The sequence below is a fragment of the Drosophila virilis genome, chromosome 2 (assembly GCF_030788295.1).
Source record: "Drosophila virilis strain 15010-1051.87 chromosome 2, Dvir_AGI_RSII-ME, whole genome shotgun sequence".
Taxonomy (NCBI): Eukaryota; Metazoa; Arthropoda; class Insecta; order Diptera; family Drosophilidae; genus Drosophila; species Drosophila virilis.
In genome coordinates, this window is record NC_091544.1 from 33,301,588 (window position 1) to 33,327,837 (window position 26,250).

Genomic DNA, 26,250 nt, shown 5'->3' on the forward strand with positions numbered 1-26,250 from the left:
TGCGCCCTCCCTTGCAAGCGGCATTTGAATGAGCATCCCTTCTCCGGTTTATTTGACTCAAAATGCCAATTTCTGTTTACCCAGCATCGAATTGTATGAATGGCGCACACATGAACTTGAAAGTCGTTAGTCATAAATAAACACAACAAAAAATTTCTGTTCGGCTCCTGATTTATGGAACTTTATATATATATATATTTTTTATATACGAAATGTTCGGCAAATCACGAGTCGCAATTGTTTTATCGGGCACTTTATTTGTTTAGTATTTTAGGCAGTTCATATTTAATCTATTTATTTATGTTAGGCGTTTGGAAAGGGCAAGTAATTCATATTTTTATTTTGTTTGAAATTCATTGTGGATTGAAGTAATAAGGGGTTTCTTCTCTGCATAAAAGAATGTGTGCGACTTTACTCGCATATTTTATTTATTGATTACAAGGTATGAACATATTTTGTATGATTAAGCAATTCTCCAGACTTGTTTCTAGTAAGTAGTTTTTGGGAACTGAGAGCTGATCCAGTTTATCGATTATATATATTTTCTTAGGGTGATGAGACTGCCACAAATGTATTCCTTATAGAGATTTGTTTAAAATTATTGTCAGCAAAAAAATTATTGCCATATATCTTAAGCTGTTACCTTGATATTAATATAATAACAATTAAGAGGTTCTAGTCGGGAGCTCCCGACTAGGGGATACGCTGAACCCTCTTCTCCCAACATCAAATGCATATATATTCTATTTTAAAAGCTATATGTTAAGTTTGGTGACTCTAGCTCTTATTATTTATCAAAATTGCTCAAAAAACAGGATATCGATATCGAGTTTTATCGATTGCTTGGAAACGGAGTAAGTTATCGATTATCGGAAATAAGCTCGTGGGAACTAAAATTTCAAGTCTCTAGCTCTTATAGGTTCTGAGATCCTTGCTTTCATACATACGGACGGACGGACGGACAGACAGACGGACATGGCTAGATGCTGATCAAGAATATATATACTTTATGGGGTCGGAGATGCTTCCTTCTGCCTGTTACATACATTTGGATTTTGCACAAATACAATATACCCTTATACCCATTTTTAATGGGTTCAGAGTATAAAAATAGTATAAAGTAATAGAAAAATAATAATAACATGGATATAAGTAATGTTAAAAGCAATGATAATATATTTGAATAATAGAATTTTTAATACCAAAAGGAACTGTCTAAATAATAATTAATATTTAAAAAAAAGGCTGAATAATAAATAATAATTTATATCAAATAAAGAAACAAAATTATTTTTATCTCTATATGTATAAAACTGATTGTCCTGACTGACTGGTGATCAACGCACAGCCCAAACCGTAAGCACAGCCAAACCTTATGTGATGAAGATGCGCGTTAAGACGGGAAAAAACGTTTGTGTGAAACTTTTTTTATTTACCCTCCGATCGGCCTCAAGCGAAATTTCAAAGTTCTTTGTTCAAATTCATTTGAGAGGTATTTCGCACTTTTCGGTAAATTTATCACTTCTTGGTGGAAATTTGTGTCAAAGATTTGGTAGATGACGTTTCGCGCTTAAATTCATTTCCAAGGATCCATAAGAAAAATCATTTGAGACTTGTTTTACATTTTTGCAGAATAAAATCATGCTCCGTAAAAAATGCAATTCAAATATTTTTTTCATGTTTTAATTTTTTTTCCAATTTGCTTAAAAATATTTTTAAAGCTTTACATACAAACTAAATGAGTACGTGTTTTAACGATTTGGAAAATTTCAACCGCAACAGTGGTAAATTGGCGGAAAATGTGTGTATGAAAGTGCTTTTTTTCAAAGCTTTTTAAAAACATTTATTTTACGAATGCCACGGGCAATTCCGGGCTATACCCGCTTGTATATTTATATTATTCGACTTTAATCTTTAATATTAAATATAATTGGGAGATAATATAGAGGTATTGCAGCTGATGCGAAATATATTCACTCGCATTTATAAATGTTCATTCAGAAATCATTCACAATTATATTCGGCTTAACCAAATAGTTTAACGCATAAGTACACACAGAAATCGTACTTATGTAGTATATAATGTTCCATTAGAGCTATTGAAAGCTCGGCTCTTGGCTGTCAGATGAAAAGCCATGGCATATCCTTTGAATTTTCATTACAGTCAAGTTTCTGCCATGGAATAATCTGGCAATTCAATGATGCAATTGAATAGTTTTGGTTTCGCTTTTCTTTTTCCTCACTTTTTCCATGATTCCTTTTTTCCACGTTCTGGATTTTACATTTTTTTTCTCTGTTAATTTTGCGGCTGTCGAAAAAGTTGTTGGAGCGCACCTTTATTTAAATGCCTCAGCCAAAAGTTTTCTTAAGATATTTGCAAACATCTGTTTCCTGGTTGCCTGCACCCGCCCTTCGCCTTCCCCCTTTGCTTTTCCCTTCGCCTTTCAGTCTAGTTCATCGGCAGAGGTAAAAATCAAGCTGCAGCTTGGGCAACATGGAGCAAGTGCAGCACCAGCAGCTGCCAGCAAAATCGCTGATGATGAAGTTCCAATGCGGTCTCTCCAACGGCTTAGCACAGCGACAATTCTCAGACATTCATTTGACAAGTTAGCCGTCTTAAAATACCCTATATTTGTGGGGTATATCCGGTGGGGACATAGAGTTTTGAGATTACCAAAAAATTATTGTCGAGAGTTTATTTAAAATATGCCCTTTGTTTACTTAAAGAACAAAATTAGAAAAAACTTGCAATTTGCTTAATATGATTTAAAATGAGGTTTAAAAAATTAACTATTTTCTATATATATACGCAGTCTTCCTTTAACACATTTTCTCTGCATCCACATGTAGGGTATCTTTACAGTCGACAACCGTAGTGTTAGCTCACTTATGCATAATCATTTCCTTACGGCATGAATATAAAATGTTCTATTCAGTTGGCTGCTACTGTTGTTACGTTTATTTTATCCACAGTTTTTTCTTAAACTTTCTTACCGTGATTTTGTCACAGTGTACCGCGACACAGCCTTCATTCCGTGCCGCTTCCTGTGCTGCGCGCACTTTTATATTAGCTAACTAGCCGGGGCGGGGCTATAGTGTATTTTATTCTGTTTAGGTTTGAGATCAGCTCAGGTATTCTCTCTTCCGCTCTTTGACCATGTCGCTCGCTCTCCCTCTCTCTCTCTACGTCTCTCTCTCTCTCTCCTCCTTCTCTCTGTCTGTCCAAATGCAAGCTATTCACATTCTAGTCCGCTGCTGTCCCACCTTTTGCTCGGTGTGTTATTATGCTGCCAGTTTTTTTTTTTAGGTTTTTATTTAGCTTGTTTTTTCTACATTTTATTTTTTTCTTTTTGGTTTTCCTGTAGTTTGCACACAAGTTTTTCATTTGTAATTCAAGATGTCAGTCAGTTGGGAGAGCCAAAACTTAATTAAAGTTCCGCACTTTTCCTGTGCCCAGACGCTGCACTCTCGCTGCTGCTTCTATGTCCGTATGTATTTAGCCAGACCCGTTACGCCCACCCGGTACGCCCACTTTTCCTCAGTTTGTCTGTCGGCATTTTATATAGCTAGGTTTCTTATTTTTTACTGTACGCTGTACCCAGTGAAAATGCTCAAAAAGGGTATAATGTTTTTGTGAAAATGTATGTAACCAATTCCGACCGTATAAAGCTTATATTTTTCTGAACAGGCTGATTTAAGAAACTACAAAGTCTAGAGACGTGATATTTTAAATATAATACTTTATTTTTGTTTGATCTTCCCTCATTTTTATAATATCGAATAAGGAACTAATTTATCCAACATATCTATAAGATATGCCAAACTTTCTGTGTGCTGGTGCTCGTATAGTCTATAGAAGTTATAACTATTTCACTTTTTAGATAAGCTGCACATTACACAATGATCGGACCACGAGCACCAACGAAAGAGACGAAAGCTAGTTCAGCGTTAGATGTAGGGTATCTACTAGTCGGGCACAATCGGTTAGAGCAGTCTTGTTTATTTTTTTTACGTTTTTGGGTGAGTGGGTAGCTTTGAGCTGGGTTTATCTTGCAGATGCACCTGCTGCAAATGGTCGAATATTGCGACTTTGTTTCCATGCTTGGCATACGCTTTAGTTGGCACACCCCACACCCCCACACCGCCACAACCCCCCCCCCTCCCCCTCCTCTCGGACTGCTGCCATAGTCATGTGTGTGTAATTTTATGAGCTTATTTAATACTTTTCAGTTCTAATTTGGTTTTATGTTCATTGCTTATAAGCCATGAACAGATTTCAACTTGTTGAATTAACAAAGTACACGGCGAGTCGACTACAGTTTTATGTCAAGTGAAATTCCCCTTTGGTCAGCTACTGAGGTGGTTTTTGAACATTTGGGGCCATTAGTTGGCACAGTTCTCGCCACATGCCGCAGATCAGTTTCACTTAGCAGCTGACCGGCTAAAACATCGCATTTAATTAGCCAACCAGCCAGAGAACACAGAGGAACAGAACGTTTTACTTGTTCATTAGCTATGCATTGAGTTTTGGCATAGCCAATCCCATCTCAGGAGCTGGCATCAACGACAGAGCAACTTGATAACTCACATATAATTAGCATATGAAGAAATCCGACTATCTTCACAGCATTTTGTCCTTTTGAATGGACCTGTTGGGTTTCCTGGGCAATCAGGCACGTGGAAAATTTATTAAATTGGCCAGCTTTGGTCCCCCTACCCCCCTCCTAAACATGCTGCATCTGTTTGTGCACATGCATGTAAATTTAATTGAATTACTCGTACATGCGAGCTGCTTCTGTGAACAGGACCTTTACAGATTTCAAGCCAAGGAATATCTCACAAAGTCAACTAGAGGCAGCATTTATGCAGATGGCTAAGCAAATTGTTATTCAGGGCATATTTAAAGCAATTAAGGGAATGTTCAAAAATTACAAACGAAATATTTTGAGAAAAGCAAATCAAGTAAAAAAGAATAACATAAAAAAAAAACGTATGATTATGGAAGATTGAAGCCTGTGAAAAAAGGCTTTGGATTTGCGAACTTCAAAAGTCAACAATTTTGTAATTTTTGCTATGAAATGTGATTAAGAAGGGATCATATATATATAATTAAGAATGTAGATTTTTTTAAATAAAAATATCAAATTCAGTTTCCAATTAAAAAGGAAGTTCAGCTGCAGAAATATAGTGAGTACTAAATATGCTTAAAATATTAAACTTCATGAAAATTGATTTAGCTTAGATCTAGTTTTTAGATTCAGAAGAATTTACAATAGCTTATTCTTTCAAATTAAAATGCTACCACGCCTAGAAGATTAACGGATAAATTAATTGATTATTATAATAATATAGTAAATGTATGAATTCTTATTATAATTCAAATACAAGTCGGATTATTTCTCTTGCTTTTCATAACATCGAGTATACGCAGCATAAACCCCAATTTACGAATAAGTTCTCTGCCAGACGACGCAGCGCTTGTTGTTGCCGCCAGTGCTTGCAAAACCTGCGATGCATTTTTATTAGGCCCCCAAGGTGAGAGCCGACATGAGGAAGAGACAATGTCAATGCCATCGGGCTGGGGCATCAGAGTGGGCCAGAGGGGAAATGCCGAAACACAAAATGTCAAGTAGAAAGAACTACAAAATAATCCACTCGTTCGCCGAGAGCAAACACAAATACAGCCAATGGTCCGGGGGCGATTGTGGCTGAGGAAAGGGACGCGGGGCGAATAACGAATGGGGCGCGGGGCATGGGTGGCAATGGGGCCAATAACTAAATCAGTTAAGAGAGCTGTTGGCGTCCGTCGGAGGTCGAGAGGCGGCTGCTCGCCAAGTGCTGCCCCCAAGCCCGCACAGCCCTCACTTTTCAATGATTCGCATTTCTCTTGGTTCTTTTTTTCTTTTCTTTTCGTTTTGTACTTTTGCATTTTGTTTTGGTATCATGGTTTATTTCGTTTTTCCCTTGCTTGCGAAATTATTTATGCATTTTGCATTTTGTTCTTTACGTCGAGCGTTTATTAGTTGCAATTTGCTTGCGGTAAAAGTTGTTCGCCAACAAGTCGAACAAATTAAATAATTTAACACAAGGAAAGTTGCGAATATGGGTAAAAATAAAGGCGGCGGCGGTGGAGGCGGTGGAGGAGGAGGAGGAGGAGGAGGAGGCGGCGGCGGCGGCAATGTAAGCAATATTTGTGTTATGCAACTCGCGTTTTAATTGTGAGTCTAAAGATATCATCATTAAAATTAGTTAAATACTCATTCTGATATAGACTAACCATGAAAACCTCCGACTATATTGATATATATGTACGTATAGAGAATGAGCCCATTAAAATGTACAGCAAATTAGTTAGAAAAAGTTTTCTTAATAATTTTTTAAATCACCTATAAATAAGCTTATTCTATACTTATTTATAGAGGATACTTTACGAATATCTATGAATAAACATATTCTAGACACAAACAATATTGAGGATACTTTACTAATATTAAGACATTTTTAGAAAATATCTGTAAACTTAGTGTAGAGTTATTTATAGAAGATAAAGTATCCATTATTTTTATTTAAATTAAATTTATTTTTAATCGATATGTATTTATAAAAGTCAGACAGCAGGAGCTGTCAGACGGAATAGACAAACAGCGGAATAGACAGATAGACGAGCAGCCAGATAGAGAACTATTCGGACGGACTAATAGTCGGAGAGATTAACTGCCAGTTAGATTTGTAGACAGACAAAAAACCAAGTGATCAGAATAAGAACAATTGATGTTTAGTCCAAACGGTATTTTAAATTAACATAAATTCAAATTTGGTAAAGTTCTCTACCTCTTTGATAAGCTCTCTAAGATACAGAAATAGAAATATATGTTTAATAAATTTAGAATAAAATGCATAAAGGTTTGGATGCATTTTATAAGAATGTTATAAGGACTATGCACTACTTTGCCTTAGATTTAATATGCTAATTAGAATACAATCTAATTAACATTTTAAACTCGATGATTCCAGAGTTTCAAAAAGCTTAGCAAGATAATAAGCGCAGCTCTCTTGAGACACACGCCAAGTCCATGAAGAATAGCACAATTTATGTACTTACCTGTTGCCATTGCTTTTTCTTTATAAATCTTTATTATTATTTGCACTTTTATCACTTTTGTGTAATCCTTTTTTATGATTCCTGGTAACAGAAAAAAAGTGGTGGTGGTGGAGGCGGCGCAGCAGGTGGTGGTGGCAAAAACAAAGCAGCTGCTCCGGCCGCAGACAAAGCTGGCGCCAAGAAGGGGCCAGAGCCCAAGGCAGGCGGCGGCGGCAAGAAGGGCGGCAAAAAATAGGACATCACATTGCCAGGAAAGCGCATTAAATTAAATATTAGAATAAATATGTATGCAACTATATTTTTTAAGTTTAAAACGAGATATTAAACGCGAGAGTTTTTAATAGCCGACTGTAGTTAAATTACGTTATTTGGCTGCATATTGCAAATTGTTTGCATTTAAAGTTTAGCGCTCGGAATGCACAATTACAACACACTCACGCACACGCACACATACACACACACAGCTGAGTGCAGTGGCAGCTGCTGCACGGCCTTCCGCTTGGCTGAGCGCGTTTCGTGCTCTTCACTTGGCCACTTCATTAGACGCATCTCAGCTGTGGCGACCAGTGGCTGTTGGCATCGATGGCATACCCATTCCTAGCGGAACCACTCCTGGGACATGCCAAAGAATGTGGCGGCGCTTGACTTGGATTTGTTGTTGTTGATGCTGCTATTAGTGCTGGCGCTGGCGCTGGCATCGCTTTTGCGCCCGAGCGGCTTACGCGTTGGTGTCGTCGTCCCCTGAAGCATTTCGAAAGATATATGTGTTATTAATGAAGTGCGTAATTTTTGTGATTAATCTATTCATTTACGGCGCACACGGTGCACAGATTTATGGGGCAAAGCAATAAACATGGAAGCAAACATAATTAGAGTTCAATTTATTTGCTGAAACATGCGACTAAATGTGTGCAAATAAACAACAAAGTCAGCGGCTATAAATTAACATTTGCCTAACGATTTGATTTCAATAATGGACCAATTCATTAATTAGCCTTGAAGGTACACTCTCACGAACTCACACACACACTCACGCTCACACACCCGCAGCAGAGGGAGAAGTGTACGGCATCTGCCTAGTTGCAAGTTTTTTGGTTTCTGTTTCGGTTCCTGTTTTTTGGTAACTGGTAAAACTTTCGCCCAGCATTTATAAGTGGCAACTGCTGCTGCTGCTACTGCAGCTAATTATAATTTATTTTACGGCAGTTTTGGTTTATTTATTGTTAATTGCGCAAATTTGTGAAACGCTCTTCAGCTTAAAGATGCATTTACGCAGCTAATCAAATGCATGCTAATGAAAGTCCAGTATAATTATAAAACATTTTTCAAAATGAAATGAAATTATTTGTGTTTTAGAATAGCCAAAAATAATAAAAAGGACTAAGCATAAAAATAAACTAAAGGTAAGTAAAATGCCAACAAATACAACAGCTGGGTTATGTTTTGGCTAATCTACAACGGAAACGTAGGAAATACAAAGCAGTGCAAACAAGCAGTTACTTTTAACACATTTAACATACAGCAAAGCAGTACAAGCAGACTCGCAACTGTTCACATTTCAGTTAGCCGCAATTTGAAAAATTACTGTTCACAACATAAATATAAAATAAAATGAAGATTTAAAATCATGAAGTTTTAGTAGGAATACCAAATTGAGGCTTTATAAAAATCAAATATTATTTATAACGTAAAAATTCAAGCAAAAAATGCTACAGCTGACGAACGATAAATAAGCAGTAAGCCGACATATAACAAATTCATTTTTAATCTATCTAAATATATAAAACCCCAATAATAAATAACAATCATGCAACATTTTAAACATATCTTGCGTACACAATGCCTACCCAAAAACAATATATGATGATACATTTTAGAAAGAAAATTACAATTCAAAGAGCGCCTATAAAGAAATATATATATAAAAATGTATATACCATTACGATAAGTTAGGGACAAAAAACAAGAAGAGTTATCTTCGACGTGTCGAAGAATGTATACCCTTGCAAACCTATAGCAGATGTAGGTTATCTGTGCCTATACTGAAGTTTTCTCTTGACTCGAGTACAAAATTCGACCTCCTATTTTCAACAATCTTTATTCTACCCAGGTAACGCAGTGTTATTTATTGTAGTATGTGATGTATATAGTAGTCCCAAATTAAAGAAAAATACTGAAAAATGGCAGTTTATAAAACAGCTGAGAACTAGGCGGACCGACAGACTCAGATATGTCTATAAAGACGCGGTTGAAACGAGCCGCGATATAGCTATATATAATTTCGTCTTCAAATTTCGTCTTCCCTCTGCAAGGGTATAATCAAGATACAAATCCAAGTTCTCGTGTAATTCTTTAAAATTCACATGGGTCGAGGACTTTGCATGTGCTATATTCCATATTTTAACAGCGAGGTAAAATATTATCATTAAAAATCAAAAAACTTACCTTATCCGGCGCTGAGGCAAGGGATTTGCGCTCAGCCTGAACAGCTGCTGTTGCTGCCGCCGCTTGCGGCATAACAATGGGCAATAGGGGAAACCATAGCGACGTGGAGCCAGTGGAGCTTAAACAAAGCACATTCGGGTCAGCTTCATGCGACAGAGCGCTGCCACTGGCCGCCTGCGTGTTATCCTGCGACGGCGTCAGGACGCCCAACTCGCCATGCAGACGCGTCGTGGAGCGTGATACCTGAACTGTAATATGCTCAGCGAACAGCTCAAAGTCAAATGGATCGATGCAGTCGCGCAGGCTGCGCTGCAGCGCATGGAACTGTTCATAGAGGCTGCGCTCCTCGCGAGTCACGCCGAACACACTCTCCAGAAACTTGAGATCAAAGTACAGCTGCAGCGCAATGTTCTGGCTGCAACGCGTGCCCTCCGCCGCGGCCAGCTGTTCGTAGTGGGCCAGGAGTTGGGTGAGCAGCTGCTGATTGAAGGCATGCAGCACCTTAGGAGGCAACGTTTGGGGCACAGCATCGTTAAGGGCTTGAATCAACCCGTGCAAATACGTTTGCAGTGAAAGGCGTGGCTGGCTGGGTATGCGTATGGTGGACTGCACATTCTGGTCGTGCTCCTCATCGCGCTGCTCCAGCGTCTGCGTTTGCCAGAGCTGCACGGGAATGGAAGGTGGGTTAGCTGGCCGCAACAGGAACTTGGGGTAACTTCAAAAACTTACAGCAAAATCTCGCAATACTACATCGTGTGTAATGGGATGGGGCAGCTTCTCTGCGCAGTTGTGCCTGGCCAAAATGTCATCGACAATGTGCAGCCACAGCTGCAGCAACTCCTCCTCGAACTGGGCACACAGCCGCTGCCACTGTTCGACACCGCCAGCTGTCAGATTGCCCGCCCATTGACGCCAGCTGCTGGGCTGGCAGAAGCAGAGCTTCAGATGGGGGCACAACTCGATCAGGGCGAGTGTATTGCGCAGCGCTTGCAGCAGAGCATGACGCTCCTGCAGACGCAGCGCCTTCAGCTGGCGCAAATATTCCGTCATCTGTTGCTGTGCCGTTTCGCGTAGGAATTTGATCAGCGCCAATTTGTCCTCGGCTCGAGTTGTTTGCTCCTGGAGCAGCACATTCAGCTCCTGCACTATGGCAGCCAGCTGGGCATCGAAGTGGCCGCACAGCGCTATGGTCGCCGTTTCGTAGCCCTTGGTGCGATTCGCCAAACGCTTAGGCTGATCGCTGAGCGCCGCAGCCAGACTCAGCGGCAGGTCGTCGCTCTGCTCGCGCCAGATCTGCAGCGGTGCTGGCGGCGTGCTGTTCTCCACCAGCTTAACCACCTGCTCGTAGGTTTGCTGCAATGCCGCCGACCAGCTGCTGCGTATGATCTCACGCACACGCGCATTAATAAGCGGCATGTATTTGATCCGGTAGAAATCTAATTGAGCCTGCGGCAGCTTCAGCTGCTGCTCGAGCTCGGCATAGCTGCGACTGGCCGTCGCGCCTGCTGCCAGCTTGATGTCCTGTATGGTCTGCATGTTGCCGACTAGCGCGAAGATTTGCTGCAACTGCTTGGCTGCCAATCTGTCTATCTGCGACATCCACTGACGCAATGCATCGCTCAGCTGCTGCGGCGCCAATTTTGGAGTCTCGAACTGCGGCTTATAGCCGGCTATAATGTCGGGCAGCAGATACGCCAGCTGCCTCTCGCTACTGTCCATGCGGCTGATGCTGGGCGGCGAGGTGGGCGCGATGCACTCCGCCAGGCGCACAAAGAGCAGGCCATTGGCTAAAATGAGAGAAATATGTTATTAATTATGCTTTCAATTTAACAAACTTGATTCTTAAGTCAATAATATACTTTTACAAGGATCTTTGAAATTGATTTTAGAAGACATCTAGTGAAAACCAAATGGAAATGGGCTGTTATCAAAACGTAGAAGATTCATTCAATTAGTCAATCAATCTGTCAGGCAATCAATCGAGTCAATGCCGGCTAAATTAATCTAGTTCTACGGTTTGGACTGTGTCTGTCTGTCAAACATTCAATCAGTTCATCAATCGATGTCAGTTAAAAGACATACATCTAGTTTCCGCCGCTCACCTAGCAGACAGGTGTCAAGGAGCTCAATGGTGCCGTTGAGTATATGCAAACTGGCCAGAATGCGCTCCTTGACACGCCTCGGCTTATCCTTGTCCGCATCGCTGCTTTGGCTCTGCAGGCAGTTCACGTATGCCGTGGCACGCAGCTGCAGAAAGGTTTGCAGCACCTGACCCAAATCGCATTTGTCCAGCAGCAGCAGGCTCAGCATGCAATCGACGGCCATCTCAGCGCTGAGCTGTTCCCGCTCCAGCACTGCGAGCACCGACTGCTTGATGGTCACATGAAACGGACGCAGGATTTCCCATTGCTTCAGGGCGACGGGAAGCCGTTGCATCAGCGCATTTTTCGCGTCCAGCTGGAGCCCGGTGCTAATGTGCCGACTGAATATGAAGAGCTCGGTAGCTGCATAGAACTGTTCCCGATCAATGTGCGTCCAGATGAGCTCCGGCAGGCTGCTCAGCAGCTTGATCTGCACCATGGTGCTGTAATAGTTGCTCAGCTGTTTGTTGGCGGTCCGCTGCTGCAGCTGCACCTCAGCGGCTGTGGGCGTGGTCTGAAAGCCCAGCAACTGTTGTTCGTTCAGGCTGCGACAGTTGCTCTGGACGCAGTGCACCTGCTCGATGAGCGTGCCGGCCGATGTTTGCATGGCTGCTATGGTGTCGGCTGCTTTAAGCAAGTCCCGATAGCGTTCGCTGAGATAAAGCCGCAATTAGTTATATTGCGCTGGCTGGCCAAAAATGCCACATCACGATATGGTCCCAAGACTTACCCGACCATCGTGCGCAACTCTTCGCGTTTGTTTTCCACCACCGTTTGGATTTTCTTCTGCACAGCATCGATCTCGGACACGCCGTGCTGTTCGAACAGCGTGTCCACATCTAATTGCAGTAAATCGGCGCTCATTTATTCTTATTATGCACCAATTATAAAATTCTTTTCGGCTTCTCAACTCGTTAACTACGATAACAACTATTGTGCATGTCATCAAATGAGGTGGTCGGCCGATAGGCTGCTTGGTACAATACTATCGATAAGAATAGCTGCTGACAGCTGTTTGACACACGATTATTTGTGGCGGTTGCGCGATTTTTTCAGTCATCGCCCTCAGTTTTTAAAAGCATATCGCTCTTAATGCACAATTTTTTTGTTTACTATTATTAATGTATTTAAAAAAATTGTAACTGCTCTGCAATAAGTAATTGGCAATGCCAATACACTGTTTTTCTGAGAAGCCTTCGTGGATTTCGTGTATATTAGCCGTTTAATGATTATTCATGGCAGTTCTATATAAATCGATTATATAACTTATCGCCCGCCAACTTAAAGTGCAGATGGCGATAGAAGCTCGACTCAATTGCTAATTTCTTATTTGTTTATTTTAACTAATTGTAAATGCTTTGCATTACACAATTAGCAATCACAATGCGCTGAATTTCGGAGGTGCCCTCGTAGATTTCCGTGACGCGGGCATTTCTATAGTAGAGCTCAGCGGGCAGATCTGTTGTATAGCCCATGCCGCCCAGGATTTGGATGCACTGATGCGCACAGTAGGTGGCCGTTTCGGAAGCGTGCAGCTTGGCCATGGCTGCCTCCTTGGTGATTGGCAGTCCATGGTCCTTAAGCCAAGCGGCGCGCCAAGTGAGCAACCGAGCGGTCTCAACGCGTAGCGCCATGTCCGCCAGTTTCTGCTGAATCATTTGCAATCGCGACAGCCGCTGCCCAAAGGCTACACGCTTCTCCGCATAGTCGACGGCCAACTCGAGAGCCGCCTGCGCAATGCCCGTGGACTGTGCGGCAATGCCTATGCGACCGCAGTCGAGGGATTCCATGGCGATCTTGAAGCCTCCGCCGGGCGTTCCGAGCACATGGGATTGCGGTACGCACACATCATCGAGCGTCAGCTGGCACGTGGAGCTGGCCCGCATGCCCAGCTTGCTCTCCTTCTTGCCTACGGACAGGCCGGGCACATCCTTCTCCGTCAGAAAAGCTGTAATACCTTTGTGCTTCAGGGATTTGTCAATGGTGGCAAAAATAAGTCCGCCGCTGGCCTCCTTCGAGTTGGATATCCAGGCTTTGGTGCCGCTGAGCAGGTAATCCCCGTTGGCATTAAATTTCGCTGTGGTGCTGGCGGCGCTGGCATCTGAACCGCTGCCCGGCTCCGAGAGCGCATAGAAGGCTATGTGGTGGCCCTGGGTGTAGGGCACCAGAAACTGTTGCTTCTGCGCCTCCGTGCCATGCTGCTGCACTGCGCCTAGATACAGATTGTTCACGCCCATTACAATAGACACGGCGCCATCGCCGCGCGCCACCTCCTCCATGCCTATGGCGTAGGCCAGATAATCCAGCCCGGCGCCACCTGCAAGTAGTCGTCGTTCAGGCTCTGCACAATCTCTGGACCACGTGCTCACCGTACTCCTCCCGCACAGCGACCGACATTAGCCCCAGCTCGCCCAGGCGGCGCACCTGTTCCGCCGGATGCAGCTCCTCGCGATCGTGGCGTCTCGCGTGCGGCGCCAGCTCCGCATTAGCGAAATCGCGGCAGGTCTTTTGCAGCATTTGATGCGTTTCCGAGAGCGCCGCCAGGGAGGCGATGCCTCTGCCGCCGAAGCCGTTGCCAGTGCGTTGACCTACAAAGCCGCAAAGCTTCAACTAATATTTTTGTTATTGTTATTAGTTTCTTTATCTATTACCAAGCGCCCATGCGCTTCTACAGAGCTTTTGCATTGTGTCCAAGCTTCAGCTGCGTTGCGTATGGAATGCGAACAAAGCTTTTGACGCCGTCCGCTTCGAGCAACAATTCGTCACACACTGAAAGCCTTCGAGCAATCGTAAAGAATCAGCGATCCATAAAAGCTTTTATATGCATTGCAAAAAGCTCTGACATCAGTTGAAGCTGGCGCGTGCAGCCAGAGGCGGCGTTTTGGGTGTGCGCCAGGGGCTCTGAAGCAGGCAGCAAGCAGTTTGTTGCACGTGTGTGAGGATCAGCACTCCTGAAGTCCTTTGAAGACTTAGGTACAGCCCTGAGAAGAAGAAGAAGTTGATCTAATACTTGGCAGTTGCGTGAAAATCTCGTTAGATATGGTAAAGCAATGGTAAGCTGTTCTCCTTTTTGTAATTAGTTGGGAAAATATACCGGTTAGGTATAAATAAGCAAATGAAGGCAGTTTCTTTTTAACGATCTTGTTTTATTGGCAAGCAGTAGAAGCCCAAATGTCTTATTGGAATTTGGTACAGTATCCCTGATTAGGCTTATAAGAAACTAACGAGATTTCCAAATATTTGGTAGTTGCATGAATATCTCGTTAGATCTTGGTAAAGCAGTGGTAAGCTGTTGTCCTTATCGGAATAAAGTGGGAGAATATAACCGTTAGTTCAAAATAAACAATTGACATGTAATTCCTTTAAACAATCCTGTTTTATCGGCAAGCAGTAGCAACGTATATTTTCGCCCTGATTAGGCCTATAAGAAATTAACTAGTTTTTCTATTAGGAAACCCCATTTTTTGGTACCTTGCTAAATATAATGTCAAACAGATTAAAACCCTTTTTAAGGCGCCACTGTCCTGATTAATATACACTGCGCCTACTTCAAGTAGATTCAAGTTTGCATATTTGATTACTTCTTTGTGTTGAGCTTTTCATGCCGCAAGCGCCAAGTACTCTATGGGGTATACGCCACTCACTAGCCACCACCATATAGACGCCGCTCTCAGCCTAGGGTATCTGGCTAGTCGTGCACAGCATGACATGTAAAAGTGCTGTGCTAGGTAGAAAGTTCAGCTGCCCGAAATGGAAAGCGGTTCAACGCTTCACGGAAACTGTTCGCACCTGACGACAAACTTTGCAATGCAAATTAAAACGCGATTAAATGACATACGATATGCGAAATCCAACACACCCACTTTTGCAAAGGAAATGTTTACAGCTGTGGCTATTCCATAAACTATTTTCATGGATAATTAAAAGAAACAAAATCGATTTTCAAATCCAAAATCACTCTCAATGAGAATAGCCTAGCGCTTTGGTATGTACACGCTTTTGTGTGGCATATTTAAGCCCAACAAAATTTCATTCAGATCGGACTATAAACACCGAAGTTAATAAATAATTGCCATACATAGTGTGTGGGACAGTTAAAGAAGAAGCATATGAATGTATAGAAGGAAGTGTGTAAGATTTGTATCGTCAGCTCTGCTCCAGGTTCAGATTATCTGACTGTCGAGCACGCCCAACCAAAGTAGTCGTGTTGAGTATAAATATGAATTATCCCAGTAGGACTTCTATTCTAACTCAATAGCTCGTAAATGTGTATATATATTTAAATTAAAGGCAATCTAGAGATTTGAACACAGCTGCTGCAACAAATAGGTTCAAAATTATTTTAACTGGTTTCTTTTAAAACGTTTCCAAAGCAAAACTTTACAAAAATACCAACATGAATTATCTCATACAGCGCGGCAAGGTGCGCCAGCAGGCCATCAACGTGCCCGAGGGTCTGCCGGAGCTGCTCTCCGACATAACACGCGAGGTCCTGCGCTGCCAGCCGACCAAGGAGTGTCTCTGCCAGTTCATCATTGACTATTTGCACTCGGTGATTGTCACGCGCGAAAAGGCCCTGGGTGAGCTATATTCTACGTAAATAATGTATATGTCGCAGACTACCTCGTATTTCCCGATCTTGCCCTATTTTTTGATCGTGGAAAATTTAAATCTACTCACTACCTTGAACTCGCGCGTCTTAGATTTATATATATATATATATATATATATATGTTAGATATAATTTCAATTTGAGTTTAAAAAAGGCGCCAAGGCGCCCAAAATCGCTAAGGCACACGCTAGAACAAAACCTAAAGGTCATTGGAAATGAGTTCGAACCAGTAACTTTACTTTCCACATCTTAGACTGTCGTTTCCACTAAAAAAAACAGGTGGATTTGGTGAATACTGTGAAATACCTCTCGAATGAGGCATGGTAGACAAAAAAGGTTCGACAGTATTCCGGTTCGGGCTGTCGATCACCGACAGTTAATCAGAATGAACGGACTTCTTGAATATATATTTTTTAACAAACATTTTTCGCAGTGGCTAAAAGCATATTGGATCGCGCTCTGCGCCAGGTGGACAGCATTATATCCGATTTGTGTGTGTGCGATTTGTCCAAGGAGAAATCGGATGAGATGGCCCAGGTGATGGAGGATTGTTTCCGCAATTTCCTAGAGAAGCGTCGCTGTGAGATGCGCCGCGGCAAGGAGACGATTAAATTTGCCGACATTGACATGCTCGAGGAGCTGATCAGAAAATGCCATTTCTCCGAGACAGAGCTGGACGCCTCACGACCAGCCATTGAGAGCGCCTACAAGCGATTCGTGGATGCGTACATGGCCGCGGGCAAGGACTCCCAGGGCACCGAGATACTCTATCAATACTTCCGCGATCGCGAGCTAAAACGCATCGAGGAGCTGATGCGCAGCCAGGCGGCCATCACCATACAGGCCGCCTTTCGCGGGTATCTGGTGCGTCGCATGATGGCGCAGCATATCTGTGTGTGCACCTGCATGCTCGACGAGAAGGATGACGATGAGTACATGCGCATGGACAAAGCTGCACGCATTTTGCAGCGCTTCTTCCGCTGGGTTCTATCGGTGGGTTGTCGCTTTCATTTTTAATTTTAATGGATATCAGCTAATACCCTCGACTTTGCCCTACAGCGCCAGCCCATAAAGCCGGTAAGTCTTGTAGATGCCATACTCTGTCCTGTTTTTGACCTCCAAACTATCCTATTAGATCGAGGATCCTTGTCAGGAAAACGAAACTCCTTCCTCCAAGGATGCAGGCTCACCGATTGCTACAGAAGCCACAGCTGCTGGGACAGCTCCCGCCACAGCCGCTGGCACAGCCGCTGGCACAGCCGGTGGCACAGCCGCTGGCACAGCCGCTGGCACAGCTGCTCCTACGGCAGCTCCTACAGCAGCTCCCTCCGAAGCTAAATTGAAGCCCGCTGCAGAGGAGGCTCCAGCTGAGGAGGCTCCACCTGCACCTGCTGCCGAGGAAGTGCCCGCTGCCCAAGCTGCCCAAGAGCCTGAACCTGAACCGGAACCGGAAGTGCCCAGGGCCGAAGAACCTACAGCGGAACCAGCTGCAGCTGAAGCAGCACCACCAGCTGAGGAAACCGCCGCACCACCGCCAGCTGAAGAGGCGCCACCACCAGCACCAGCTGAAGAACCAGCTGCAGAGGAAGTACCACCAGCCGAAGGAGCTGAATAGGATTTTTTTTTTTTTTTTTTGAATGTTTCCTTTTTTTAACCGCATGATTCTTTTTGCTTCCCTTGGCCTTTAAGGATTTGTGATCTTTAGCTTGTAAATTAGTTCAACGTGTAATTGTATGTATTTAAAATGTCTTGAGGATAGCCGTCGGAACATCCAGAACGATTAAAGAAGGTTGCACAGACGAACTGATCTGATTTTATCATATATATAGTTTATTCTTACAGAATCTTCAATTTGGGTCTAAGACAACAACCTATAAGTCGGAATAAATGGTTGTCAAAATTTCTGAGAGGTCGCTGGTTCAAATTCAGCAAAAATTTGTAATTATATAATTGTTTATTAAAGTCGTTATCCACATATAAATAAATAATAAAGACATTTAAAAAACCGATTGGACGTGGCCTGGTCTACTTTATGCGATCCTGAAGCCAGTTGCTGAAGGTAGATACTCTTGTGTAGACATCGGGCGATATGAAGAGTCCGCACACGACCAATCCATAGGACACCACTCCAACCTGCTTCAAGCCGTTATCGTTGCGGACCAGTGGACCACCGGAGTCACCCTGTGTGTGGGACTTTCATCTTAATATAGCTTCAACCCCCTTCTCTGCAGTTGCTTACCGAACAGGCGCCCCTGAAGACTCCTCTGGCACAAATCTCGGTGTCTGAAACATCTGTCATGCCCATATCTCGACACTCCTGATTCGTAAGCGTACTGTAGCTCATGCGCTGCAGCGTATTTGGATAGTTGACGCTCTCTAGGAATGGAAAGGCGACCGGCAAACGCAAGCCCCAACCTGTCAGGGTAACTGGCTCGCCGCCGCCCACAAACTCTTTCGAGGCAAACTCAATGGGCGCCACGCTGACATTGTTATACACTAAAGGCGGTTCAATGCTGAGCACTGCAATGTCGCTGGTCACTAGCTCCCTGTAGTCGGGATGTATGTCATAGGAGAGCACACGAGAGCGTGATCCGCCTCGATCGTCCAGATTGCGTATGCCGGCAACAACGGACATGCGCATCGCATTCAGTCCCTTGCAACAGTGGGCGGCCGTAAGTATGCGGTTCGGGGCTATAATCGAGCCGCCACAGAAGTGCACATGTCCGTCGCGAACTCTGTACTGTAGCGAGACCTGGTAGGGCACGTAGTCGCCATGCGGCACATCCGAGCCGCCCACGACGCGTGTGGGCGTAAAGCCGCTGGTCCGGCGTGCTGCTGGCAAGTGTTGTAAAGTATTGAATTGCTTCGACCATTTTTCATAACCTCAACTTACAATTGGAACGCGCCGTGGCGTCACCTAGCATCACAGCTGTTAACAAAACTAGTTCGACTATAGACATGCTTGGTCTGGTTTCTGCTGAAGTTACGGTCTATGCCGCAGGCTATTTATAGGATTGAAGCCCACCTCCATTGGGTTGCATTTGCATAGATAACGCAGCGGTTATGCCATTTATTTTGATCTTGAAATTAAAAATTTAACGAGCTTTCATGGCGGTAATTGGCATATGCTTCAAACGTCACCCTAACCCAGAAAACAAATTTTCACAGCTAGTCTGTGGGCTAGCTAAGGCGAATTGCATGAGGAATTGTCAGAGCTTCATTGGGGGCAAATAATTAATTGGCAAGACTCCAAGATCTAATGGCTCAATGAGCAGTTCTCGTCTTAAGTTTCCTCTCGTACTTTCCACAGTTCGTTGTCAACATTTTACATTTCTTCACAGAGCTGCCTACCAAATAAATATTGCCGTTGGCTTGGTTCACTTAAAACAGTCTTTTTAATTTTATAAACAGAGATTTTGGTTGGAACCTGTGTCAACATTTCCTATAATTTTGTCCGCTTCTCTTCTATATAGTATTGTTTTGCTTATAACTTGATTTTCGTTTATTCTCACATTCTACTCTTTCTCTCAGTGTAGTCAAGCAGAGCAATAAATTCCCGAAATAGTTTTATATTATCTTTCCATTAATATTGACCTAATACGTCTCACATTGTCTTTGGATTTTAGACATCTTTTTATGCTTCTCGCATTAGCATTCGATAGCCTAAGTAGGCCAGTTCTCAACTTGGCTCCCGAATGCTGGTCTATAAAACTGAGTTGTCACTATATCAGTCTGCGGTTCACAAAATCAGCTCGCGAATTTAGAGAAAAACTAAAGAGTCTAACCCATCCCAGCTCATAAGCGACAATATGCATAAGTAAGCAGATGCCATTCAAGTTGGCCACAATTCCTTGACGCTGATTATATCTTTGGTCTGGAACTGGGATATTTTAACATATTTCGGGAAAGTATTTTTTTTGCACATCAGGAACAAATAGATTTTAATTTTATTATATTATATAATTTATTTTACTCTATTCTCGAGTGTATTGTACTCCACGGATTGCGTCATGCTGTTCAGGAATTAAATTATGTGCTAATATATGCACATATGCGTCTTAACATTCTTAAGCATAGAATAACGAGAAGTAAATATTATCTTTGCTATGTGGAAGATTAAATACCCTTTTGACAATATTGGCTTACGATTTTGCAGATATGTGGATGAGTTTCGTAAAGATATTTCGAAAATAAACAATATTTTGTCACATTGAAAAAATAACTTATCCTTCGACTGCTTCATCCTTTATCTGATCTGATCTGATCAAGAGCTTATATATACTTGATGCGTATATCTCCTTTCAGCCTTCTACACAAAAAGCATGCCCAATGCATCATACTCTTCACAAGGGAATAGAAAAATAAATACAAGGGAATAGAAACAACTGTAAGCTTTTAACGGTTTCATGAAACTGGGAATCTCGCCAGCATTCAGTTCGAAAGAACTGAGTTTGAAATTTCGCAATAAAAATGAGCATAAATAAATTTTGTTGGGTTTAAAAATGGAGAGGTTTCGTATAAAAGGAATCAGTTAATTGATCGTCATAACATTTGCGATTTGGACATGAAACTGTGCATAACGCTCTTTTGCCTAGGTAAGAATGCTCAAATAAACAATTTTGAATAAAACAAATTCCTCCTCCCAGGTCTGGTCCACTTGGGCGGCATCAGTTCTGCCGAAACTTACCAAGAGGCGGCCGGCAGAACAATTGCTATTCATGTGCCGGAGCAGAGCTCATCGAGTGGAGGCTACAAAGGAGAACCGAAATACTTGCCGCCGGTTTATCTCTATCCCCCACCTGGAATTGATTGTAATTGCCCGCCGGGTCCACCGGGCCCGCCCAGTCGTCCAGGTAGACCGGGCAGACCCGGAAATCCGGGCACTCCCGGCAGTCCTGGTCCAGTTGGACCCAAGGGTGATGCCGGTACCCCAGGCGAACCTGGCGAAAAGGGAGACAAGGGAGATACGGGCGACATAGGCCCACCAGGACCCACGGGTCCACCAGGCATAAGTTTACTTCGCCTGAATGGAGATGCGCGCTTGGTGACTCTGTCCCTAGACGAGGGCTTCGATTCGCTTGAGGACGAAAACAATTACTCTATTGTAAAAGGCATACGAATTGGAAAAGAATCCAAAGACGCATCATTGGATGATAAAAAAGATACGATAAGATTAGCCTGCAGAGCTCTCTGACATTCAGGATACAAATTTTTAACTACTTTCTGTTAGACTTTTTGCACTGCTTGACTGAAATAAACAAAATTTACTTGAAACCCGCTAAAAATAATTTGCTGGATTTTATTTGCTTATATTGTTGTTTTTATCAGAATATTATTAATATATAATCTATATATGTATATTACTCTATAGATATTTTTATTATTACTCTATATAATATATATAATCTATATATACTCTTGTTAGGGAAACAGAAACAGACCCTATAAAGTATTAATACCTGATCGACCTTCAACGAATCGATCTCAGACACGGTTAGCACTAAAAAACTTAAGATTTCGAGGCTCTCAATTTTTTAAGCCTCAAACTCAAGTTTAATTGAATTTACCCATAGCTCATTCACGAAATCGATCAGTATCGATTTCCAGACTCGGTTTTTTGAACACATCTCGAGGATTATAAAAGCTAGAAACGGCAGTATTTAGTTTGTAAGTTTTTAAATAACATACACATACACAGAATATAAAAATTTTTTAATAACTGTTGCATTTTCGGATAGAATTCCCCTTGGGATTCCCTTAAGAATTCCCGACTACCATTCGAAAACTTCTCTTGTTATGGTTATTATAATTTTTTTGGAGCTGTTGAAAAGGCAATATATACCAAACACAGACTAGTTAACTCTCCTAACATTTGTATAACTTAGAATCGTAAGGGAGAAGCTTGCAGCATTACTTAATATACGACAAGAAAACAAACATGTCATCTATTATTTACTAGAGATTCATTAATAATGACTAAGTTTATACACAATTTATATTCATATTTGTTAGAATTACTCATTTTTAAATTTTAATTTCATTGAGGCTTTTAAAAGCTATCCCATTCTCTGTTTTCATTGAGATCTGACCTTTATCTAGGTTATTAGGCACGCGACTTTGCATTGTTGTTAGACGAATCTTCAGTCCATTAAATTCAATCTTTATGATCAATTTGTGAAGTCAACAAAAAAGTAAACAAAGAACTAAGAGCTCGTGTAACTTATTATGCAAAGTTCATAAATATATATATTCAAATCAGCAAAAGTTACTACACATTCTCGTTCCTTGGCAAATTAATGACGTTCAAGAGGTGTGGGTTTAACATCTTAAGAAAATATATAAATACATAAATATTATTTTGATGAACTAATGCCAAAAATCCCCATGTTCATATGAAAACATTTGGTTTCGATTCCAATCGAGTTGAGTCCAGAGCATATTTATACATATTAATTGTGGGACGATGAGGCGACCATATGTGGAGGCTGCTATTAAAAGAACAGTAAGATAGTAAAAGATGACGATTAAAATAAGATATCTTGACGTATATTATGCTTAACGGTTCCTTCAAATCTGGATTTCAGAAAATGATCTCATTTGTGTGTATATGTTATGCATATCTACAACCGATCCATTTCTTTGCTATAAAAGAAAGCAATTACTTGTCGATCCCAGCAAATTAGTTTTAGCCATGGCACAGCTCGCGACGCTTTTCTGCCTAAGTAAGTGGCCTTTATCTTCGATATAATATTTCCATCCTGCAATCTCAACCATTTCGCAGCACTGGCCATCTCTGGCGGCATCAGCTTGTCCACCAGAAATCAGAACAACAAAAATGCTGGCAGACATCTTTCAGTTCAGTTGCCGGCACCTACACCCGCTCCTGCGCCATCTCCGCCGAATGTGATTATTAAACGGCCCGTTCACTATCACCCGCCACCGCCACCACCGCTGCCACTGCCACACTTCTACCCGCCACCGCCACCGCATCATCATTATCCCTCGACAAAGTGTAATTGTCCGCCCGGGCCACCTGGACCACCAGGTCCTCCAGGACACTCAGGTATGTATTCCTGACAATGACAATCTTAAGGCTCTAATCTTGCAATGCAATTGTATAGGCGATCCAGGAAAACCAGGATATCCAGGGTCGAAAGGTGACAAGGGTGATGAGGGCGAGAAGGGTGAGAAGGGCGACAAAGGAGAGAAGGGCGACAAGGGCCACACCGGTGCGCAAGGAGCTCAGGGACCACAAGGTACGCAAGGACCTCAAGGCCTTCCTGGAGCTCCAGGTCCACAAGGTTCTCAGGGACCGCCAGGCTCCCAAGGATCCCAGGGAACACCAGGCTTACCAGGATCACCAGGTTCACCAGGTTCTCAGGGACCTCTGGGATTACCAGGCTCTTCGGGATCTCCGGGCTCACCGGGAGCGCCAGGCCCTCTAGGACCAGCGGGACCGCCAGGACCTCCAGGACCACCATCGCCCACATGGCCCATACCACCACCTCCACATCATCACCAACCGCCGCCAATCATTTACCCTTACCCTTTACCGCCATACAACGGACATCCATCTCATAAGGGAGACCATCATCACCATCATCACCACGAGCATAAGCCGCACGATCATCATCATAAAGGAGAGCATCACTCGCATGAGCATGAGCCGCACGATCACAATCATAAAGGAGAGCATCACCCACATGATCCGCATGACTCGCATGATTCTCGTGATCCGCATGATCCCCATAGGCCTCACAAGCCCCACAGGCCCACAAGGAAACCTATGACAACTGATCCCGGAGTAAGGAAATTCCATACCCTGGAATCTGCTCAGCCACAAGAAATTACAACAGACTCTTCTGAAACTGAATCGGAAAATGTGCAGCGAAATGAAGAGGAGGATATAAGAAGCGAAGAAGTCGAAGATAATGCTGTGGAGGTGCCTGAAGAGGATGCGGCGCAAATGAAAGATTCTCTGAGGCACGACTCCGCAGAAATAAAATCTGATGCAGCCGAACAGGCTAAGGAGAGCGATGAAAAGTTTGAAGATCAAGAAGACGAGTATGAAACGAATAGCGAAGAGAACAACGACATAGAGAACTCTGATCCAGCCATTGAAGGCTATTTAGTTCAGGAAAGAAGTGGAAATAGACCTTTGATATTATCAATAAGCAAACGTCGCGATCCATTTTCTATATATAGAGATTTCGTAGATATATAAAAAAAACGAAATAAATGTGAATTTGTATTTTAAATAATATTCTTCTGCCAATATTTGACCATAATCCGCACTGCTTAACGGCAATTTTGCGTCAGCTTAAAAGTATGCAGCAAAAAATTGTAGTATATTGTGCACTGCTTGCGTTCTTTGCATACTGCTTGAATTGAGCAACTGCCTTAATTTAATGAACTTTAATTTATTTTGTCAGCTTTGTTTTAGTAGTAAGGGTATGTGTCATGTATGGTGTGGGCATGCACCGCCTAAGCCATGCGCTCTTTAATCCAAGCATCAAACATGGAGACGCGAGTGTACACATCGGGACTGTTTGAGGCGCAGAAGGCAGTGCCATATGAGACGACGCCCACCTGCTTCAGCGACTCGCCGTTGGCCATGACCAAAGGACCGCCCGAATCGCCCTGCACAGGAAGAATAAGTCGAGGAGTGATTCAGTCAGATTTAAACTTATCCAGCCTTTCGCTACTCACATTGCAGGCACCCTTGCCAAAACGCTCCAGCGCACAAATCTCCGTATCCGTCAGCTGAGTCATCGTCTGCTTACACTTGGCATTGTCGAGCGTCTTGTAGGAGAGTTTCTGGAGTATGGTCGGGTATTTGGCAAAGGGTCCGGTGCCAAAGTGAAACACAGAGCCCCAACCGGTAAGCAGCACTTCCTGATCAGCTCCAACCAGCTCATTGCTGCTAACATCGATGGTGCCCACGCGTTTGCCATCCAACTCAAAGGGTGGATCAATCTTCAGTATGGCTATATCGCTGGTCACCAGCTCCTCGTAGTGCTCATTCATCTCATACGACTGCACCAGGGCGCGATTGCCGGTGTTGTCATTAAGATCACGTATGCCCGCAACCACGCTGATCCGGCTAGCATTCTGCCCATTGACGCAGTGCGCCGCGGTGAGCACCCGGTTGGGCGCTATTAAGGAGCCACCGCAAAAGTGTCGCATTTTGCCGCTGCGTGTTAGAAACTGCATGGACACCTGGTAGGGCACATACTCATCGTCGGGCACATCGTAGCCGCCCACCACTCGCTCCTGCGAGCTGCTGTTCGCCATCTCAAAATATGCATCCACTGTGTGTATGGACTAGGTAAGGCTGCTCACATGTTATTATATTCTTGCACTTACAATCTATTACGTTGCCCACGGGGTTGCCAGTTGTGAGCTGCAGTAGACCGAGCAATAGCAAGACCAAATTCCATCGAGCTTCCATGTTGTTCTTGTGCTTTGGGATTAGTACCCTCTACTGTTTGGCTTCGACTAAGCATTGGGGGTTTTTATACATTGTATTTGGGCTCATTAGAATTTTATCGGGGCGATAGCTGTGGGCGGTCTGACCGCATATAATAGTTAACAAGGTCGTTCCATAAAGCAAGATAAGCTTGTGAAGCTAGCCAAGCTTAGGGTCTGATAACTGGCAGCTCATAAAATGTGACATAGTTTGTTTGTTCTTGTTAAAACCAGCTGCGATGAGTTGGTCTCCACTCAATTTAGGTTTTTTGATGGCTCCGGTTGCAAACCAGACTTTCGTTTGATTCTAAAGTAAAACTTTCGAATAAACCGTTTTCAAACCTAAACTGTTTTCCCAGCCAGTTCAATGGAATTGACTACCGCATTTAATCAGAATTTTGTGCCAGGGCGAGAACAAAGCCTAATGAGTTAACATGCGGATTAACCTGTCAGGGCGACTCGGTGAGCTCACATGCAAATTA

At 42.9% G+C, this 26,250-nt stretch overlaps 8 protein-coding genes across 9 annotated transcripts; 4 read left to right on the forward strand and 4 right to left on the reverse strand.

Annotated features, from left to right (window-relative positions):
- Positions 1-6,020: 6,020 nt before the first annotated feature.
- Positions 6,021-7,445, forward strand: LOC6632347 (uncharacterized). Of its 2 annotated transcripts, none has more exons than XR_001449967.3 (2): positions 6,021-6,218; positions 7,194-7,445. XR_001449967.3 is itself a non-coding variant. In XM_002056673.4 (2 exons), exons 1-2 carry the CDS (start codon positions 6,103-6,105, stop codon positions 7,335-7,337), a joined length of 222 nt encoding a protein of 73 aa, XP_002056709.1. In that variant the 5' UTR covers positions 6,036-6,102; the 3' UTR covers positions 7,338-7,445. The 2 variants fall into 2 exon arrangements, 1 of the variants encoding a protein (XP_002056709.1); XM_002056673.4 differs by having other exon boundaries at positions 6,036-6,180.
- On the reverse strand, positions 7,375-12,627 carry Cog1 (conserved oligomeric Golgi complex subunit 1). Its single transcript, XM_002056674.4, has 5 exons — positions 12,419-12,627; positions 11,650-12,341; positions 10,277-11,334; positions 9,548-10,210; positions 7,375-7,843 (listed from the first exon to the last, which is right to left on the reverse strand). Exons 1-5 carry the CDS (start codon positions 12,550-12,552, stop codon positions 7,700-7,702), a joined length of 2,691 nt encoding a protein of 896 aa, XP_002056710.1. The 5' UTR covers positions 12,553-12,627; the 3' UTR covers positions 7,375-7,699.
- Positions 12,628-12,891: 264 nt separating this feature from the next.
- Positions 12,892-14,474, reverse strand: LOC6632349 (short-chain specific acyl-CoA dehydrogenase, mitochondrial). The gene is made up of 3 exons (XM_002056675.4): positions 14,340-14,474; positions 14,058-14,276; positions 12,892-14,005 (listed from the first exon to the last, which is right to left on the reverse strand). Exons 1-3 carry the CDS (start codon positions 14,371-14,373, stop codon positions 13,032-13,034), a joined length of 1,227 nt encoding a protein of 408 aa, XP_002056711.1. The 5' UTR covers positions 14,374-14,474; the 3' UTR covers positions 12,892-13,031.
- Positions 14,475-15,953: 1,479 nt separating this feature from the next.
- Positions 15,954-18,103, forward strand: Rsbp15 (Radial spoke binding protein 15). The gene is made up of 4 exons (XM_032433948.2): positions 15,954-16,268; positions 16,734-17,293; positions 17,360-17,377; positions 17,436-18,103. The coding sequence occupies exons 1-4, from the start codon at positions 16,085-16,087 to the stop codon at positions 17,913-17,915; spliced, it is 1,242 nt and encodes a 413-aa protein (XP_032289839.1). The 5' UTR covers positions 15,954-16,084; the 3' UTR covers positions 17,916-18,103.
- Positions 18,104-18,197: 94 nt separating this feature from the next.
- Positions 18,198-19,266, reverse strand: LOC6632351 (chymotrypsin-2). The gene is made up of 3 exons (XM_002056677.3): positions 19,194-19,266; positions 18,540-19,132; positions 18,198-18,481 (listed from the first exon to the last, which is right to left on the reverse strand). The coding sequence occupies exons 1-3, from the start codon at positions 19,258-19,260 to the stop codon at positions 18,326-18,328; spliced, it is 816 nt and encodes a 271-aa protein (XP_002056713.1). The 5' UTR covers positions 19,261-19,266; the 3' UTR covers positions 18,198-18,325.
- Positions 19,267-20,766: 1,500 nt separating this feature from the next.
- On the forward strand, positions 20,767-21,574 carry LOC138910949 (collagen and calcium-binding EGF domain-containing protein 1-like). The gene is made up of 2 exons (XM_070207336.1): positions 20,767-20,895; positions 20,947-21,574. The coding sequence occupies exons 1-2, from the start codon at positions 20,865-20,867 to the stop codon at positions 21,492-21,494; spliced, it is 579 nt and encodes a 192-aa protein (XP_070063437.1). The 5' UTR covers positions 20,767-20,864; the 3' UTR covers positions 21,495-21,574.
- Positions 21,575-22,967: 1,393 nt separating this feature from the next.
- Positions 22,968-24,583, forward strand: LOC6632352 (uncharacterized). Its single transcript, XM_070207478.1, has 3 exons — positions 22,968-23,022; positions 23,082-23,363; positions 23,422-24,583. The coding sequence occupies exons 1-3, from the start codon at positions 22,992-22,994 to the stop codon at positions 24,522-24,524; spliced, it is 1,416 nt and encodes a 471-aa protein (XP_070063579.1). The 5' UTR covers positions 22,968-22,991; the 3' UTR covers positions 24,525-24,583.
- On the reverse strand, positions 24,547-25,800 carry LOC6632354 (chymotrypsin-1). The gene is made up of 3 exons (XM_002056680.4): positions 25,667-25,800; positions 25,010-25,611; positions 24,547-24,940 (listed from the first exon to the last, which is right to left on the reverse strand). Exons 1-3 carry the CDS (start codon positions 25,749-25,751, stop codon positions 24,785-24,787), a joined length of 843 nt encoding a protein of 280 aa, XP_002056716.1. The 5' UTR covers positions 25,752-25,800; the 3' UTR covers positions 24,547-24,784.
- Between the last annotated feature and the right edge of the window lie 450 nt (positions 25,801-26,250).